The sequence below is a fragment of the Pelodiscus sinensis genome, chromosome 2 (genome assembly GCF_052426305.1).
Source record: "Pelodiscus sinensis isolate ZL-2025 chromosome 2, ASM5242630v1, whole genome shotgun sequence".
Classification (NCBI taxonomy): domain Eukaryota; kingdom Metazoa; phylum Chordata; order Testudines; family Trionychidae; genus Pelodiscus; species Pelodiscus sinensis.
In genome coordinates this window covers 232863064-232882160 of record NC_143053.1, presented here as the reverse complement: position 1 = coordinate 232882160, position 19097 = coordinate 232863064, and the positions used below count along the sequence as shown (strand labels likewise).

The following is a 19097-nucleotide window of genomic DNA, read 5'->3' as shown; positions in this document are numbered from 1 at the left end:
GCTGTGTAGATGCTCCCTATTTCAAAATAAGCTATGCAATTGATGTAGTTCAATTTGTGTAGATTATTTCAAGTTAAACCCTACAGAGTAGACACACCGTTAGGCTGCATCTAAACTGGCATGATTTTGCGCAAATACTTTTAATGAAAAAGTTTTTCAGTTAAAAGTATTTGTGCAACAGAGTGTCTAGACTGGCATGTGCCTTTGTGCAAAAGATTTGTGCCTTTGTGCAAAAGCATCCGTGCCAGTGTAGATGCTGTCTTGCGCAAGAAAGCTCCGATGGCCATTTTAGCCATCGGGCTTTCTTGCGCAAGAAATTAACATTGCTGTCTACACTGGTCCTCTTGTGCAAGAATACTTGCGCAAGAGGGCTTATCCCTGAGTGGGAGCATCAGAGAATCTGCGCAAGAATCACTGATTTTGTACATTACGAAGTCATGTAGACTTGCCAGTGTAGACAGTTGGCAAGATTTTGCGCAAAAGTGGTTGCTTTTGCACAAAATCATGCCAGTCTAGATGCAGCCTTAGTGTGCTCTCCTTGATCAAAAAGTTAAAATGACTGTTGAGAGGTTGCATATGTGTGGTGAGAAGGTCTTGCCATTGATGAAGACAGCTGGCAACATCAAGGAAGACTTGACTTCTCTTGGAAGCATACTATGGCCCCTGTTGGAAAGAAGGCCTAGAGTAAGATTGAGACCTAAACTGTTCCCTTTGTGTACGTATGGCAGTCCTTCAGAAAGCACATAGTGGCATCTGTTTTGGTAGAAAACAATTTAGACCCCTTAAGTGTAAATCTGTTGTGTTCTGCAGTTCCTTTAGAATACCAAAAGTCTGCCGCCAGGAAATGTGCCTCATGGCCATAGTAGTTGCTATGGGATATGAAGCAATATTAGTGGTGCCTAGTGATGCCTAACAAGATGTTTGAACTGTAGAGTGTCCCTCAGAAACGAAAGCCAAAAACTGTTTTTTATCAATTTTGACAATTTGGCAGCAAATTTTGAAATTTCAGAAAAAATAATAAAATTATATTTTGACAAGAAAAGCTTGGTAATTAGCAACTGTCATGTGAAGAGTGGCAGTGAAATAAACATTTTGGCTGTATATACATTAAGTCTCTTAAATTTCTGATTATTGGGAATCATTTGAGGGCAGAACTGGATTGTTCATTAGAAGCTCTAACCACCTAGGAATCAGGAATAAGATGGGTAAAGAAATAGTCTAAATCTTGTCGAAGGTCTTGATCTTGACTTCCCACTCACTTAGCTGTAAAAGGTATAGAGGTTGGGGTCTACCAGAGGGGTTTTGTTGATTCAGTAAGCTTTCATTGGTACGAAGGATAGGAGCAGGGGTACATCCTGGAATGAATATGCTGAACTGGCTGAACAGAGGAGGAATGACCAATCCAGAATAGGTGAAGATACTAATCTTGACAGCCCTGAAGGGTCTGGAGCAGAGAGTGCTGCCTCGGAAGAACTGGTGAGCATCTGAATTTATCAAGTCTCATACCTTTATCAGAAAACTTAACACAAAACTTTCTGGGAAACATCTGACACCTTTCACACCTATCAGAAACAGAATGCGTGGAGCGCTTTAATAAGGCTGACATTGAAGATAAAGTGTGACATTTATCACCAGACTCATGGTTAGTATCAGAAGCAGTTGGAGGAGCACTCCTGGTTGACTCTAAATCCTCTGCCTTATAGTTGGGGTTAAACTCTAACTAAGGGCAAATCACATTCTTCCATGAGGTGAACTTTAAGATGAAAATTCCTCTGCTTGTAGCCCTGATGGGGAAGGAAGTACAAATGGAGTATTTGGTCCTCATGTGGTCTTCAACAAGTAGATCTTCTGCCTTCTTGTAACCAAGGTAACAGACCTGTACGTAGCATGCTGTTTAAAACTTCGGATTATTTTCTTAATAAAATCCTCAGGGAACTACTACACTATTACTGAATATGACTACCTGTAACTATTAGATAAACAAAGTGAATGAGGTAACATTTTTTATTGAACCAGTTTCTGAGGTTGACAGAGACAAGCTTTTGAGATTACACAGAGGAATTCTGCGCTGGGAAACTTATTGATAGTGTCACAGCTAAGTACATGATGGAACAGATTGTTTAGAATAAGCGGTTAATATTTGAAGGAACCATTCAAAGTTCAGTGGCCCATTAACTTTGTTCCAGTCATAGGAAAGACACGGTGAAGTAGAGTTGCTGGGGAGGGATGTTAGTGGAAAGACAGACAGACAGACTGACTGACTGACTGACTACATTTATAATACATTTACCAGTGCTATTATCTGGTTGGCCAGCTTCAACAGTCCACCTACATTGCGGACATTAAGTTTACTTGGCTCCCTACTTCCCTGTATTAAGGATGGCAGGAGAAGGATTAGACTGGGGCTGTGGAAATCATTTTTTTAATTCCCCATTTATTTTCTTCCCATTTCAATTTTTTCTGCATTGAAAACTGAAATCTGTCAGCTTGCTGACATTTCTTGTGGACAATTTTGATTTTTGCAGAAAGGGCATTTTTTTGGTAGAAAATCCCTCCATTGCAAAATTTTTGACTAGCACCACCTGTGACTTGAGTGTCTGGCATACCAACAGCTGAATCCACTTCAGGACCTTGGATTCTACATTTCTGTGTGACCAATATTAGAAGACAAGTCAGGAAGAGATCTTTCAATAATCGATCAGCATGTGAATTTTTTGCTTCTGTCTGCTGATCTAAGTGGCCTGTCAGATACAGGGGGTCAGACTTGATGATCTGATGGTTACTGTTGGCCTTAAATTCTATTAAATTTAAACTATAGTTTTGTCCAGGGTTTGATTATGGCCAGGCAGGTGGCCAGCAAGCATTACTAACATCTTACAAGTTTCAGAGGGGTAGTTGTATTAGTCTGTAGCTTCAAAAACAACAAGGAATCCTGTGGCACTTTAAAGACTAACAGATTTATTTGGGAATAAGCTTTCATAGCTAAAAAATACTTTGTCAGATGCATCAATGTTACTTTCATTCTATCTATCCTACACTCTGCATTTATTATGCCAGTTTGTATCTAGCCTTAATTTAGGCACTGAAAAAGCAAAGCACTTGAGCACATCCTTATCTTTAAGCACAAACTGATATGCGTCAACAAAAATATTCATATGCTTTGCACATACTTATACAGCTTGCTGAATCTGGGCCTTGGGGAGTAAGCTCTCTATAAAGGGACTCTTTTTGGATTTGTTGTAGAACAGCCAGTACAAAGGTGATCCAGGATGATGGGGACCCTGTCATATGACATGGTCATCCCAAAGTACTCCTGCTGGCTGAGTCTGGCACTAGTGATGTTTCCTCTCCCAGTTTCCTTCCCTTATCTGGGTCTCTTCGGCTGTCCACAAACTGGTTTGTACTGGAAAATGTTCTATCCTTCCTGCCAACTCACAAACAAACTTAACTCCTTCGGGTATGTCTACACTTGCACCCTAGTTTGAACTAGCGATGCAAATATAAGCATTTGAAATAGTCAATGAAGAGGGGATTTAAATATCCCATGCTTCATTAGCATGATCTTGCTGGCATGTTACTCCAATCAACAGCTGTTTCGAAAGTGAAAGTGCATGCCGGGATGTGTTAGTTCGAACCAAACCCCTTGGTTCGAACTAACATACTCCTCATTTTTTGATGAGTACTTTCATGATGAGGGTCTGAATGTCACATGTGGCTAGAGACTCAAAGGGTGAGTATGTGAGAGTGTCCAAAATTAATTCAAGATCCCACAGAGCAGGTGGTTTCCTGTATGGAGGGTGTAAGTTCATTAAACCCTTCAGGAAATGTTTAGTCATTGGGTGAAACATAATTGAAAAGCCTTCAATTGATTGTCTGAATGCAGAAATTGCCGAGAGATGGACCTTAATAGATGAAAGGCCTAGTTTAGAATGGTGTAGGTGGAGGACGTAATCAAGAATGTGATGAATTGGAGTGGAGATCGCAACAAAATCATTGGCTATGCACCACGAATGGAACCGATGCCACTTATAAAGTCTTTCGTGTGGAGTCACATCTGCTGTGAAGTAATATTTGTTTCACCTCTTGTGAACAAAGTACTTCTGTACTATGGAACCAACTAGGAGCCATGCTGTGAGGTGCATTCGGTTGATTTGTGGTTGTGGCATGAACATCCCTGGCTGCATGAGCGAATCCGGTCGTTTGGGTAATGGATATGGTGGTTGGCGAGACATTTGCAGTAGAAGAGGGATCCAGGTCTGTCTTGGCCAGAATGGAGCTATTAGTATCACGATGGCCTTGTCGTCGATTATCTTCTCCAGCACTCTTGGGAGAAGTGGGACAGGAGAAAAAGCGTAGAGAAGATGATGAATTCAGCTTATCAGGAACGCATCTCCCAGAGACTTGGGGCCCAGACTGGCTCTGGAACAGTATTTGGGACATTTTGCATTGAGATGTGTGGCAAACAAGTCTATAGTGGGGTGTCCCCAGCACTGGAATATCGAGTGGAATCACTTCCGGATTGAGTTCTCACTCGTGTTGAGGAAAGAGGTGTCTGCTCAACACATCTGCAATGAAATTGTCCTTGCTGGGTAGGTGTGTTGCCATCATAGTAATTTTGTGACTGATACACCAATTCCATAGCTTCTGCACAGAGGGATCTGGATCCTCCTTGTTGTTGATGTAATACACCATAGTGGTGTTGTCGGAGAAGACCTGAACCATCTGACCACAGTTCCTGGGAAGGAATGTCTTGCATGCATTGAATACCGTCCTGAGTTCCATAAAATTGATGTGTTGCAGGACTTCATGAGCATTCCATTGGCCTTGAGTGAATTCGCCCTCGCAGTGGGCTCCTCATCCTAGGAGAGAGGTGTCCGAAGTAACTTGGACAGTGGGATGTAGACGGTGGAAAGGAACCACGGAGAGCATGTTGGTCGGAGAAGTCCACCACATGAGGGATCGTTTCACTGTTGATGGCAATGTTACTAGCCTGTGTAGGCGCAATTGCCCAGGTGATATATGGACGCCAGCCAATGTTGCAGGCACCTGAAGCGTAGTCTGGCATGCTGTACCACATATGTCGTGGCAGACATGTGCCCCAAGAGTTGGAGATAAGTAAGTATTGACACTCTTGGGCTGAGGGACAGTGTCTGTGTGAGGCTCTGTATTATGTGGAACCTCTCTGTAGGAAGATAGGCCTTGGCCGCTGTAGAATCTAAAAGTGCCCCAATGAACACGAGGGATCTTTGTGGTACGAGCAAGGACTTCAGGACGTTCAACGCAAGTCCCAGATCCATGAATAAGTCTATTGTGACCTGAGTGGCTGACAGTGAACTTTCGAATGATCAGGCAATTGTCTAGATATGGGAAGATCATGATACCTTGACGAAGAATATACGCTGCCACCACCGCGAGGGTCTTTGAGAAAACTCGATGCGGAGGAGAGGCTGAACGGAAGGACTTTGTACTGAAAGTGCTGTGTGCTTACAACGAACCTCAGAAAATGTCTGTGCTGGGTGTATCGTCACATGGAAATACGCATCTTGCAGATTGAGGGACGTGAACCAATCCCCTTTGTTCAAAGCTGGGAATATAGAAGTTAGAGTTACCATGCTGAATCTCTGCTTCCTGAAATACCGATTGAGATTGCTAAGGTCCAGATGGGTCTCCATCCTCCCAATTTCTTCTTGGTGAGAAAATAGCAGGAGTAAAATTCCTTGCCCCAAAATTGATCAGGTACTGCCTCCACCACACTCATCTCTATGGCTATGTCTACTCTACAAACTTTAATAGCAGCTATACATGCAAACCGCTATTTTGAATTTAATTAGGATCCGAAATCTAAAATAAAAATGGAGTGCTTAATTCAAACTAGGTAAACCTCATTCAACGAGGAGTAACGCTTAGTTCGAATTAAGGGCTGTGTAGCCACTTAATTTGAACTAGCTGGAGGCTAGCCCTTCCCAGGTTGCCCTGGTGGCCACTCTAGGCCAAACCAGGAAAACTCTTCTGTCCCCCTCCCAGCCCCGGAGCCCTTAAAGGGGCACAATCTGCCCACGGTGCCTGTGCAAGTTGCAAGCCTGCCAGCATCCAGCCAGCAGACCCTGCACCTGGCACAGGATGAGCCATCCACCCGCTGCCACCCAGCCCTCCACCTCTTTCCAGGACAAGGCTGGCGGCTCCCAGGAGCCTGCCCGGGGCTGAAAAAGTCCACCTGGTCTAGTGCGGAGATCGTGGACCTCATGGAGGTTTGGGGGGAGGCCTCCAATGTCCACGATCTCTGCACTAAGCACAGGAATGCGGCCATCTACAGCCGCATGGCTGCCAGCCTGGCCACCAGAGGCCACATGCAGACCCAGCAGCAGGTCCGTTACAGAATTAAGGACCTGCGGAAGGCCTACTCCAGGACCACCCAACCAGGGGCCAACCTGGAGGCCTGGCCTCACTTTGAGGCCTTGGACCGCATCCTGGAGGCTCACACAGTCCATGCCCCCTGAGTGGTGGTCGACCCCGGGGCAGAAATGGAGGAAGAGGAGGACACCGAGAGCCAGGAGCCTGCAAGGAGCCTGTCCAGGACCCCTGAGTCATCCCACAGAGCACAACTGCTGTGTCATCTGAGGCCACGGAGGGCTCCCCATGTGAGTGTCATCATGCTCCCCTTATGTGTATGGGGAGGCGGGTGTGGAGAGGGAGCCCAGGGACTATGCACCTGGGACTTGCCCACCATGGAGCAGCAGCTGGGTGTCATGCAGGGGCCATGGCCCATTCCCCACATGCCGGCCTCACCTTGCAGAGGGGGGCTGGTTTCACCCACTGTGTCCCCAGGGAGAACTGACCACTGCTCTTGTTTCACCACAGACACTGCACCTGGGCCTGCAGGGCGCACCACCCCATCTGGAACAGCCACCCACACCTGGGCCAGCAGGCGCACCCACAACTAGGAGGAGTACCAGCGGCAGCACCTGCAGCTACTGGGGCAGTAGCTCTGTACCCAGGAGCACTGGGTCCAGGAGGACCTACAGCTGTGGCAGCAGAGCTGGGAGGTGCTGGAGGATCAGGGCCATGCCCTCTGAGGTCCCTTGGTGGTACAGCTGCCCCCGGTGGACACTCTGCAGGATAGCTCTCCCCTGTGGGCTTGCTGCCCCTAGTGGCCACTCTCATAACACATCCCTCCAAACAGCAGCTCTTCCTTTTGCATATTATGGAAAACAGTCCCATTCCTGGCACTTCCAGATTTCTTGATACAACCAAATCCTGACTTTACTTTAAGTTAGGAGAAAAGGAAGCTGCAAACCAAATGTGGTGGTTCTAGCTCTTACCATTTAGGAGAAGTTCTTGAACAAATGGATTTGCGGACAGACAGAAACACTCCCACACCTCTAATATATATCTATATCTATCTATATATATATATATATATAATGGTTCTTCTCACAGAAAATATGCAACGGATCATCTAAATATTCCACAAATAGGCAAGTTGTGAGTAGCCTATTATGCTTAAAATCATTTCCATGTCAGACCTCGTTTTCACAAACTTAAAGCTTTCCAAACTGGTCATCACTAGGCCTGAAATTTTATCTCTACTCAAAGATGTATTTTTTGAAAAGTTTGAGTAAAAAACCTAGGTAATGATTAGATCTGGTTCTAGGCAGCCAGAATCCTTGCAGGAGATAAACATTTAATAGGGCAGGGAAACCTACATATCTGTGTGCATGGGTGCCAACAGACTTGCCAGGTCCCTGGGCAAGGTGGGTGGCAGATCTGTGCTCACATATGGGGCAAGGACTTAGGCAAAAGGGGCAGGGCTGGACAAGCAGCCCTCAGCCTTGTCTGGAGAGTGCCACACTGTGCCCCCGCCCCCATGCCCTAGCCATTCCTGAGAGCTGCCTAGAGAGCACCAGGTAGCGATTTAAAGAATCAAGGGCCCTGGCTCCTTCCACACCTGTAGTAGCAACAGCGGCAGCCCTAAGCCCTTTTGAATCACTACACCCTGGAGTAACTGCCTCTCTTGATCCCTGAATGTTGGCCTCTCTGTGTGAGGCTGAATTTTTTTTAAACCCTGATTGTGAAATAAGTTCTTTTCTCATCCGCTGCTCTTTGAAGGATACATTTTCTTTTTTAATATAACAAAAAAATCATTTGTACAGATGAACTAGGAAAGTTTTGTTAGAATTTTGGTGATCAAAAATCATATTCTGATTTTATTATACAAAATTTCAATGAACTCAGAATTTTACATTAATATATTCTTTCACTATTAAATTTGCATTTACCAACAGTTCTACTGGGTTCTACTAAGGGTATGTCTAGACTACATGCCTCTGCCGACAGAGGCATGTAAATTAGACTACCCGACCTAGTCAATGAAGCAGGGATTTAAATATCCCCCGCTTCATTAAAATAAAAATGGCCGCCGCGTTGTGCTGGCTAAGCAGTCAAGACACGGATCAGTCCTCCTCCTCTCACGAGGCATAAGGGATCAGTCAACAACAGCTTTCCCTGTCGACCGATCCACGTGTTGACTTCCGCGTTTTGTATATCTCAATAAAGCTGAAACCAAAATAGAGGGAAATTAATACAAATTTTTTACAAATATAAAAATCAAAATTGACAAACTTTGAAACTATCTTAACATATATGGACATAGGAGTTTGTACCCAGATAACAATGGCAATCATAATTGATGTTAACTAACCTTTGCTCAAAGAGTGTTTGTTAACATCGTTCAATACAGTTTTGTAATGACACAGACAGACACCAATTAGCCTTTGTTGACTGGGGAAAGTTGTCACCTCAGAAAGAGGACATGGATTTAGGAGCCTTCTTTAGTCATGAATGGCTTGATATGCAAAAGTACTGAGCACCCACAGTGCACAATTACTTCTGCTGGACCTACGGATGCTCAGCATATCTGAAAATCAGGCATCAAGAACATTTTAGTCTACACAAAAGCTTAAAATGAATATCTGTTAAATTCGCTCATTAAAACATTTAAAATACAGGAAATTAAGGTTGAATGAACAATGGTATTTTTTAAATAATTTGCTAGCAACTTATCCTGTAAAATCCTATAACATAATATTATTCAGGAAACAGTATGTTATCTTATCATTAAATACTAACTTGGACACGTATTAATAGCATTGTGTTTTGAATATATAAAGGAAAATTTAAAGATCTCTGTGTAAACAAACAACCATTCTAATTAAATCATTATGGACATCAATAAAAATAAAACCTATTTAACAATGTATTTAATTTATCTTGAAAAGTAAGTTTTGAAATGTTTGATAGGTATCCTGCTATTGATACATATATAGAGTCTGGATTCTCCCTACCCTCGCTCTTAAAAATTAAAATAAAATGCTTCCCACTTACAGTATAATATACCAGACCTACATATGAGCAAGTAATAAGACTATATGTTTATGTTGCATAATGCTACAAGAGTCATTTCATCTCCAAGTCCCATCTCTGTGACAATAATGCTACTGCAATAATACTCCTGCAACAGCCTAGTATTATCATCACATAGGGAGTATTTGGAAAAGAAACATGGCTAGAATGGACTTCTTGGTTTACTGACTCTCTCTTCTGAGCAAGCAAAGGGGTAATTTTCCACAACTAAATATGACCAAGACACTGATTTATTTCTTTATAAGGAACCCGTTACTCCATTTATTGTGTCAAAAGCATCCTTTCCTGAAAATATTGGGGGTAGATAATTGCTAGTGGAGTTCATGTGTGCTAAAAGTTCAAAGGTATGAAAAAGGCTGAGATCTGCAAAGTTGCCCTGCAAAAATAAGACGAGTATATTAATATATATCTTGAGAAACAGTGTTTATAGTATTTTTGGAGGTACACTGGCAAAAATACACATTGAAGAGATAAATACTAGGTATAGGAATTGGGGAAGACGTAATATACAGCATGGCATGATAGCACATATGATAGTGTCTGTAAGAACAAGCCAGAGCATATAGAAATATATTGCAAGCTTTTTCAAATCTTTAGCAGTCAAATATTTATTTAGAGATAAATAATAATATAGTACTAATACTAATAATTACCTATTATTCAGTGCCTGTTATCAACTGATCTAAAAAGAACTTTATAAAGTAGAGTAAGTATCATCTCTACTTTACAGACATGGAAAATTAAGTACAAATAAATGAATTAACTTGGAAAAGATGAAACAGAAAATGAGTGGCAGAACTGAAGGGATGAGGTATGTTTTCATTTCTCTTGATAATCTAGGTGATAGGGAGTTAAAATCTGTGGTTTAAGAAAATGTCATTTTGATTACTGAAAATGGTTATATTACATTTTAAATCCCTGGAGACTCTATGAAAATAATGATTTTCGATCAAGATATTACTAATTCTGCACATATCAATAGTTTTGCTTGGTTCTAATTGAACTGTTGACCAAATTTGTTCTCATTTGATGGAAGCGTTGCAAATTAAAACCTTTTGTCTTACAGCCCATCTCTTATTACCTGCATAAGAGAAATTATGTTAGACAGTACAATATAATATTTTAAAAATGAATGCACACTAGCTTTAATATATTTTTATCATGAACCATCTTTTTTGAAAGTATAAGGTCCCAAAGAAAAACAGCTTTTCAGTATATACTTATAAATGAATGCCTTTTATAAATGTTCACAAAATACAATTTGACTAAAGAATGAACTGATTGCTTTAAGAAATTTTCCTTAATGTATAGTAAGTATGGCAGACTGAGCTGCAGCAGAATATTCTTAATAAAAGATCAGAGACTTATACATCTCAAATGTGTTCCACCACATTCCATAATGTATTACGGCATGATCGCACCAATTATCAAACATTCTCTGTCTCTTGCAAAAGAGAAAAAAAGTATACCTTTAAAATCTACTGCCTCTTTGTAATTCCTTGGAAGAGATTTTTCATCAGGTAAGATATTCTCCAAAATTAGTGTCTATCAAAAAAAAAAAAAAAAAAAAATGAACTATTATTTAATGTATCAACAAACAATTGCTTTTTAATATCTTAGTGAAATTTGTTCTTTAGGTTAATTGAAATACCTATGACCATTTCTGTGCTGTTCTTTCTGGGTTAAATATACTTATTTCTCTGAAACAGCAGTGTATAACCACTATGTGGAGATCTTATGGTCCAGTATCTTCCTAGTTCTACTCCAATTTGGCTTTCACTTTTACCATTCCAGTAAAATAGTTTTCACCAATCTTAGGACTAATACTCTGACTTCATTTTCTGATCCTTCAGATACTTTTGGCACCACTGACAATATTTTCCATGTTGTAATTTGGTCTTTTCTTAGCTTTCATGATTCTCCTTTTGTGGTTCTCCTCCTATTTCTCTAATCACTAATTCAGCATTTGATCCAAAGGACCCTCTTCACTCATGTCTCAATGTTCAATTTGGGTTCCACAGAACTCTTTGGTCTCAACTCCTTTCTCTGCTCCCTCTACACTTTACGTCAAGGTAATCTTATTAGAAAATACAACTTCAACTGTTGTCTTCACCCAGATCTACTTCTCCTCTCCAGGCAAGTTTCTATCCAGTCAAACTAAAATCTTGGCCAGTCTTTCTAACAACTCCTTGGGCACATCCAGATAATTTCCAATTTAAGACAGCCATAGCAAAAATGGATCACTTTATGCTTTTACTAGTTACACATACCTCCCTACTTTGCCACTAACTATGGGCAATGCTACCAAACTCCATCTAACTCAGGCTCATAACCAGAATATCATCTTTAACTTGTACCTCTCTTCACACTCTCAAATCCAAACTCTGTTTCTATCTTGTCATTTCTTTATGCATGGCTTCTCTAAAGGTTCCTCTAAATGAGGAACTGTAGTTCAGGTTAGATCAGTGTTAGCTTGTCCTTTTACCTAGGATACCATAATTACTAGGACTGTCAATTAATTACAGTTAATGCAAGTGATTAATTGCAGTGTTAAACAATAACAGAATACCATTTTACATTTATTAGAAATATTTTTGGTGTTTGTCTATGTTTTCCAATATATTTATTTCAATTACAACACAGAATACAAAGTATATAGTGTGCACTTTATATTATTGGTATTAAAAATATTTATGCTGTAAGAAAGAAACAAAAGTAAAATTATTTGTAATTCATCTCAGACAAATATTGTAGTGCTATCTCTTTATCATGAAAGTGAAACTTAAAACTGTAAAAATATTTTTACATAATTACACCTAAAAACAAAACAATGGAAAATTTTAGAGCCTAGAAGTCCACTCAGTTCTATTTTTTAGCTAATGACTAGACTGGCATGATTTTGCGCAAATACTTTTAACAGAAAAGTTTTTCCATTAAAAGTATTTGTGCGAGAGAGCATCTTACTGGCATGTGCCTTTATGCAAAAGATTTGCTTTTGCGCAAAAGCATCCATGCCAGTGTAGACGCTCTCTTGTGCAAGAAAGCTCCGATGGCCATTTTAGCCATTGGGCTTTCTTGCGCAAGAAATTAACTTGGCTGTCTACACTGGCCCTCTTGCGCAAGAATACTTGCACAAGAGGGCTTATCCCTGAGTGGGAGCATCGGAGTATCTGCGCAAGAACCACTGCTTTTGTATAGTACAAAGTCAGTGTTCTTGCGCAAATACTCGCGGCCAGTCTAGACACACCCCAAGACAAACATGCTCGTGAGGAGTTGAATTCCCCTCTCAGACAGAAAAGAGGTTAAGTGCAGCCCTTAGGAGGCTGGGCAAGAGGCAGTCAATCAGAGAAGGGCTATAAAAAGCATCCAATCAGGGCCAGGTTGGCCCATATAAAAAGGGCTGCAGACCAGAGCAGTTTCAGTTATCCTCTGGAGCTCAAAGAGAAAGAACTGGCTGCCTTGCAACTAATATGAAGCTAGAACCCTGGACAGAGCAGTGTTGGGCAGGAACAGGGAAACAAGATAGGGCTCCTGGCTGGCAACTAAAGCTAGCATGAAATTTCCTCTTGTTGCTGGATGCAAAAAGAACTAGAACCAAATTTCCACATGACCTGAAGAGATGAGTTTACTGCTTCATCTTTCAAGGACCACTCAGGCATAGAGTGATCAATCTGCTCCGTGATCAGCAAGAGTGTTTTGTTTCCCTCACACATGAATTGCTATTGAGTGAATATTATTTCTATACAGCAGTCCCAAAGATGCTTTGCCCCAGTGCATAACTGAAATAAATTAACGCTGTGTTGTTCATTCAGATAACACAATGATGTCATATTGTCTGTCACCACCTGAACTACCTTGTTAAAAGTCTCAGAAGGGGAGTTGTGCTGCTCTCTCCTCCTGGGTCCTCTAGCCCCTGTAATGTTGCGCTGCTGTTGGCTGCCACCTAGTGAGTGGGTGGTGCCCCCCGCAGAGCAGCTGCCCTGCCCACAGGGGTGAGTGGGTGTTGGACATTGAGAACCACATTTAGATCTTCCTGGGGAGTTGGGTACTATAGAGGAGAAAATAAGGCATGTAAAATGTAATTCTAGTAGGATGGGCAAAAATTGAAAAGCCCTGAATGGATGAAAGGGTCATAATAACAGACAAACGTACTATGAGCTTACTGATAGACACTGTGTCTTTAAATCCAATTTGTGGTATAGGAACTTGAAGAGCAGAGAGTCTGGTGCTTGAGAAGAATGAAAAGAGCATTTCCACTCTTGAAGATAGGTTTGTACATTTCTTGCTAGATAGAACTGATGGGAAACTATACAAACAGGTTAGTTTCATACTCAAGAACTATCTAGGAATTATGTGTTTAGGTTCAAGGATCAGGGTCCCTGGATCCTGTGACAGGAAGTTCCTCCTGAGGGGAAGATGGGAGAGCTATTATCACAGATAGATGAAGGAGGTTTGAATGCCACATTTGGCTAGACCGGGATGATGCTGTGAGAATAACCATCACTTTTTCTAGTAGCAGTTTGAGCAAGGCTTTTAGAATTAGAGGAAGAGGCAGGTAAGCATATAGAAAGGTATGGGGGCACAGTGATATGAGAGCAATGAAATGTGTCCACATGCTCCTTTGGAGCAGAAAAGGTGGCAAAGAAGTCTGCTGTGGAGATGCAGTGGAGCTGGTCAAAATAGGGGCAGGTCTTGGGTGCTGCCCCTAAGTGGGAGCTGCATTTCCTGGCCTTCGTATAGGCCTGCCTCAGCTCCTTCACTTCATGCACACCTGCTCCTGGGTGCGTATATGTCCCTTCTGGCTGAGGCTGTCAGCCATCCACCATAGATGTTGGTATTCCTGCATCTGGAGCAAAGATCCTGGAGGTTAGCCTCCTCTTCCTAGAACTCAATGAGATCCAGGATCTCCACACGAGACCAGGATGGGGACCGCCTCTTTTGCCTCCAGGCAGGGGCTTGGGAGGTGACTGCAGGCTTCCTTGCAGCCAAGGAGGGCTTGGTGAGAGCACGGGGATCGCTCATGTTGGCAGCAAAAGCTCTGAAGGCTGCTGGTGTGTGACATAGGGCTAGAATGGCTTTCCTTGTGCCACAAAACTTTTACCCTGTGGCTGCAGCTTTAAAGGCTCATGTTTTCATGAGTGTGGACAGAGTGGCCACCAGGGCAGCTGTGAGAATCCCTGGAGGCCACTTATTTCAAATAATCACAGTTGCACTGTCTACACATACCCTGTTTTGAAATAGCTCTTTTGAAATAGGCGTTATTTCTTGTGAAATGAAGGTTACAGAATTCGAAATAAGAAGCCCATTATTTCAGAATTATTTCAAAATAACTAGCTTGCTGTGTAGACACTCACCTTGTTATTCCGAAATAACACTTCAGTATAGACATGCCCTAAAGGTCAGATAAAGCCAACATCAGTCTCTGGCTTGATCCGGAACAAACATTTAAGAATTAAAATACTTTATTTGCAATTTTTCAGAAGGAACTAGATGAAGTTTTAAGTGAACAAGTGATCTTGGTTTGAGCTTTAATTAAAATATATGCAACATTAAACAATAATGTTTAAATGTAAATTGATTTTAATTAACCAAACTAATTAATTTATTCAATAATAGTATTTACAAAACGTATAATTCCAGTTTACCAATTTGCAAATACTGAAGATACTTATCTAATACATTACTACAGAAATCACAACACTCCAAAATATAAAAGTCGTTTAAAAAATTTATTTCACATTATTTGAAAGTATTTTACCTCTTGGTCTTTAGGAACGCCTTGAATATCCGCTTGAGCAACCTGGAACTCAAAATGTAATAACAGAATGATAACATATCACAACATTCAAATACTTATGATTATAAAATTATTAAAATATTATATTACATTGACAATCATTAATATTAAATCTCGATACCATGTTTTGTAATATTATTTATTCATTGAACACACATGTGTCCGCTGCTTTTTTCCGGCTTTTAGAAAAGCCGGAAAAGAGCGTCTACACTGGCCCCGATCCTCCGGAAAAAGCGCCCTAGTAGGAATAAGATCCTCCGAAAAGGGCGCTTTTTCCGGAGGATCGGGGCCAGTGTAGACGCTCTTTTCCGGCTTTTCTAAAAGCCGGAAAAAGCAGCGGACATTTTTATTTAAATGCCGCAGGGGATATTTAAATCCCCCGCGGATTTCCCTATTACGATCTCTGAAATTACCATGCCCCTTTCGGAAAAGGGGCCAGTATAGACGTAGCCACTGTGTTTGGGGCACTACACAATCCATGATCTCCTTAAATACTTCCTAGTGTAGCTTTAGATCTCTAAGGCTTATTTCATTATTTTCAATAGTATCTACATTTATTCTTGTTAACCATAGAGGATGCTCAGAATAAACTCATGATACTGCAGTAACATTATTTAACTATATACAGCAATTAACACATTTATAAGGAAAGCGCACGAACAAAAAGGATTCTCTGATCCACTGATCTCAGTCTGTTTTCATTGAGAAAAAAGTATTGTACACAAAAATATACATGCATACTGATAAATATAATGATTTGCACTTTGGATAAAGTATACTTTAAGATTCACACATTTTTGAAAAAGCATTACTACTGAGATGATCATGCAACCACATTGAAAAGGACAGCTTTAAAATATTTTCTATTTTACATTGTCCCTAAACTTTTATGTTTTGTTTTTACATCTTGATCATTAAAAGATCTTTTCCTATGCCCTCATTCACCCTGGAAAAAGAAAAGTAATATTTAAAGGGGTACAAATTAGATTACAAATACTCTGAAAAGAGGTGAACATTTGCAAATGGTTTTCAGAACATAAAGATTGCACTGGAGAAATACAATGAAATCAACTTGCAGAAAGACAGTGGAGGTGTAAAAGTAGTTGAGAGCACATCTAAGGCTATGTCTACACTGCACCTCTCTTGAACAAAACCTTATGCAAATGAAGTGGATTAGCATATTGCCATGCTTCATTTGCATAATTAATTAGAGGCCATTTTGCACAAGAGGTTTTTGTGCAAAAAGGAGCTGTGTAGAGCTGTTACTCATTCTCAGCTACTGGCAAACAAAGACTAGTTCATCCTGGATAATAGCCATTGATAGACTTCTCCTTCATGCCTTTATCTAGTTCTTTTTTGAATCCTAGTATACTCTTGGCCCTCACAATATCCTCTGACGAGAATTCCACAGATTGACTGTGCATTGTGTGAAAGAATACTTTGTTTTGTTTTAAACCTGCTGCTTATTAATTTCATTTGATGACCCCTAGTTCTTATTTTATGAGGAGTTAATAATACAGGCAGTCCCCGACTTACGCGGATCTGACTTATGTCGGATACGCACTTACGAACGGGGCTTTTCTTGCCCCGGAGCTCGCGGGCGGCAGGACCGCCCAGAGCACAGCGGTCCCACCGCCGCGTCCTCCGGGGCGAGAAAAGCTGCTCCGGGTCTCCCTGGTGTGTTGGGGGGGACTCCCCAGCACAGCAGGGAGACCCAAGCAAAGCCGCACAGGCGGCGGGACCCCGCCTCTGCAGCTTTGTTCCTGTCTCCCTGCTGTGCTCGGGGGAACTTCCCCCCAGCACAGCAGGGAGACAGGAGCAAAGTCGCGGAGGCGGGGGACCCCGCCGCCTGTGCGGCTTTGCTCGGGTCTCCCTGCTGTTCTGGGGGGGACTCCCCCAGCACAGCAGGGAGACAGGAGCAAAGCCGCAGAGGCAGCGGGACCTCTGCGCCTCCGCGGCTTTGCTCGGGTCTCCCAGGTCTGCTGGGGGGGTAGGGGGCGCACCCCCCCCCCCCCCAGCAGACCAGGCTTTTGTTGCGGGACGCCTGGGGCAGAGCAGCTGGGGTGCTGCCGGGTTGGTCCTGCGGGGACCTACCTGGCAGTGCCCCAGCTGTTCTGTCCCAGGAGTCCAGATTCAGCCGCTGTTGAAACTGATCAGCGGCTGATTCCAGGAAGCCGGGGGCAGAGCAACTCTGCCTAGGGCTTCCTGTAGTCAGCCTCTGATCAGTTTCAGCAGCGGCTGAATCTGGAGCCAGTTCCGACTTACATACAAATTCAACTTAAGAACAAACCTATAGTCCCTATCTTGTACGTAACCCGGGGACTACCTGTACTTCCACGTTTACTTTCTCCACAAGTCCCATGGCTGTAGTCCTGACCCTGAAAGCATACTAAAGAATGAAAACTACTTTTAAGAAACACTGTAGGACCTGACAGTTTCATTTCTACCAGAAAACCATTTAAAAAGGTTCATAGCAGAAGGACAATAATGTAACTTCCTTATTGTTAAAGCTAGATTCTAAGGGTACGTCTAAACTACATGCCTCCGTCGACGGAGGCATGTAGATTTGTGTATTCGAAAAAGGGAAATGAAGCCGCGATTTAAATAATCGTGGCTTCATTTAAATTTACATGGCTGCCTCGCTGAGCCGACAAACAGCTGATGAGCTGTTTGTCAGCTCCAGGCGCTAGTCTGGATGCTCCCCTGTCGAAATGACATCCCCTGTAAACCTCATCCTATGAGACATAAGGGGGATGTCAATAAAAGGCTTTCAGGTCGGCGCGGCGCGTCCAGACTAGCGCGCGGAGCCGACAAACAGCTGATCAGCTGTTTGTCGGCTCAGCACGGCAGCCATGTAAATTTAAATTAAGCCGCGATTATTTAAATCGTGGCTTCATTTCCCTTTGCCTATCTGTCTAATCTACATGCCTCCATCAACGGAGGCGTGTAGTCTAGACATACCCTAAGGGTATGTCTACACGGCAGAGTTATTTTGGAATAACGTCTGTTATTCCGAAAGAACATTATGCACTGTCCATACAAGAAGCCAATATCTAAATAAATAGTGATTTATTTTAAACTAAGTGCTGTGTAGACAGTGCCAAATTTCAAAATACAAGAAACCCCCAACATGCGATCGCCAGAATTCCGACCCCCTCCCCCCCCCACTTACAACCATTTTTGTTAGTGCGGAAGGGGCTGAAAAACCCTGACTTATGTCCTCAGCCCGCATTGGGCAAATATTGTGCCCATCTATAAAAAGGAGAATAAGAACAACCCAGGAAACTACAGACCGATCAGTTTAACGTCTGTCCCAGGGAAGATAATGGAGCAAGTAATTAAGGAAATCATGTGCAAACACTTGGAAGGTAATAAAGTGATAGGGAATAGCCAGCATGGGTTTGTGAAGAACAAGTCATGCCAAACTAATCTGATAGCTTTCTTTGATAGGATAACGAGCCTTGTGGATAAGGGAGAAGCGGTGGATGTCATATACCTAGACTTTAGTAAGGCATTTGATACGGTCTCGCATGATATTCTCATTGATAAACTAGGCAAATATAACTTAGATAGGGCCACGATAAGGTGGGTGCATAATTGGCTGGATAACCGTAGTCAGAGAGTTGTTGTTAACGGTGCTAAATCCTGCTGGAAAGGGATAACAAGTAGAGTTCCGCAAGGGTCTGTTTTGGGACCCGTACTGTTCAATATCTTCATCAATGATGTAGATATTGGGATAGAGAGTACGCTTATTAAATTTGCAGATGACACCAAACTGGGTGGGGTTGCAACTTCTTTGGAGGATAGGGACATAATTCAAAATGACCTTAGCAAGTTAGATAAATGGTCAGAGGTAAACAGGATGAGGTTTAATAAAGAG

General features: G+C 42.1%; 1 protein-coding gene across 7 annotated transcripts in view; it reads right to left on the bottom strand.

Moving 5' to 3' along the window:
• CCDC7 (coiled-coil domain containing 7) overlaps positions 1–19097 on the bottom strand; it is a 361859-nt gene that overhangs the window by 86857 nt on the left and 255905 nt on the right. For 6 of the 7 annotated variants that reach the window (XM_075922671.2, XM_075922670.2, XM_075922665.2 and 3 more), the window contains 2 exons: positions 15179–15226; positions 10890–10965 (listed from right to left, as the gene is read on the bottom strand). In XM_075922671.2, the coding sequence (XP_075778786.2) occupies positions 10890–10965; positions 15179–15226 (124 nt within the window). The remainder of the gene's footprint in view (positions 1–10889; positions 10966–15178; positions 15227–19097) is intronic. The other variant, XM_075922666.2, reaches the window with a different exon arrangement.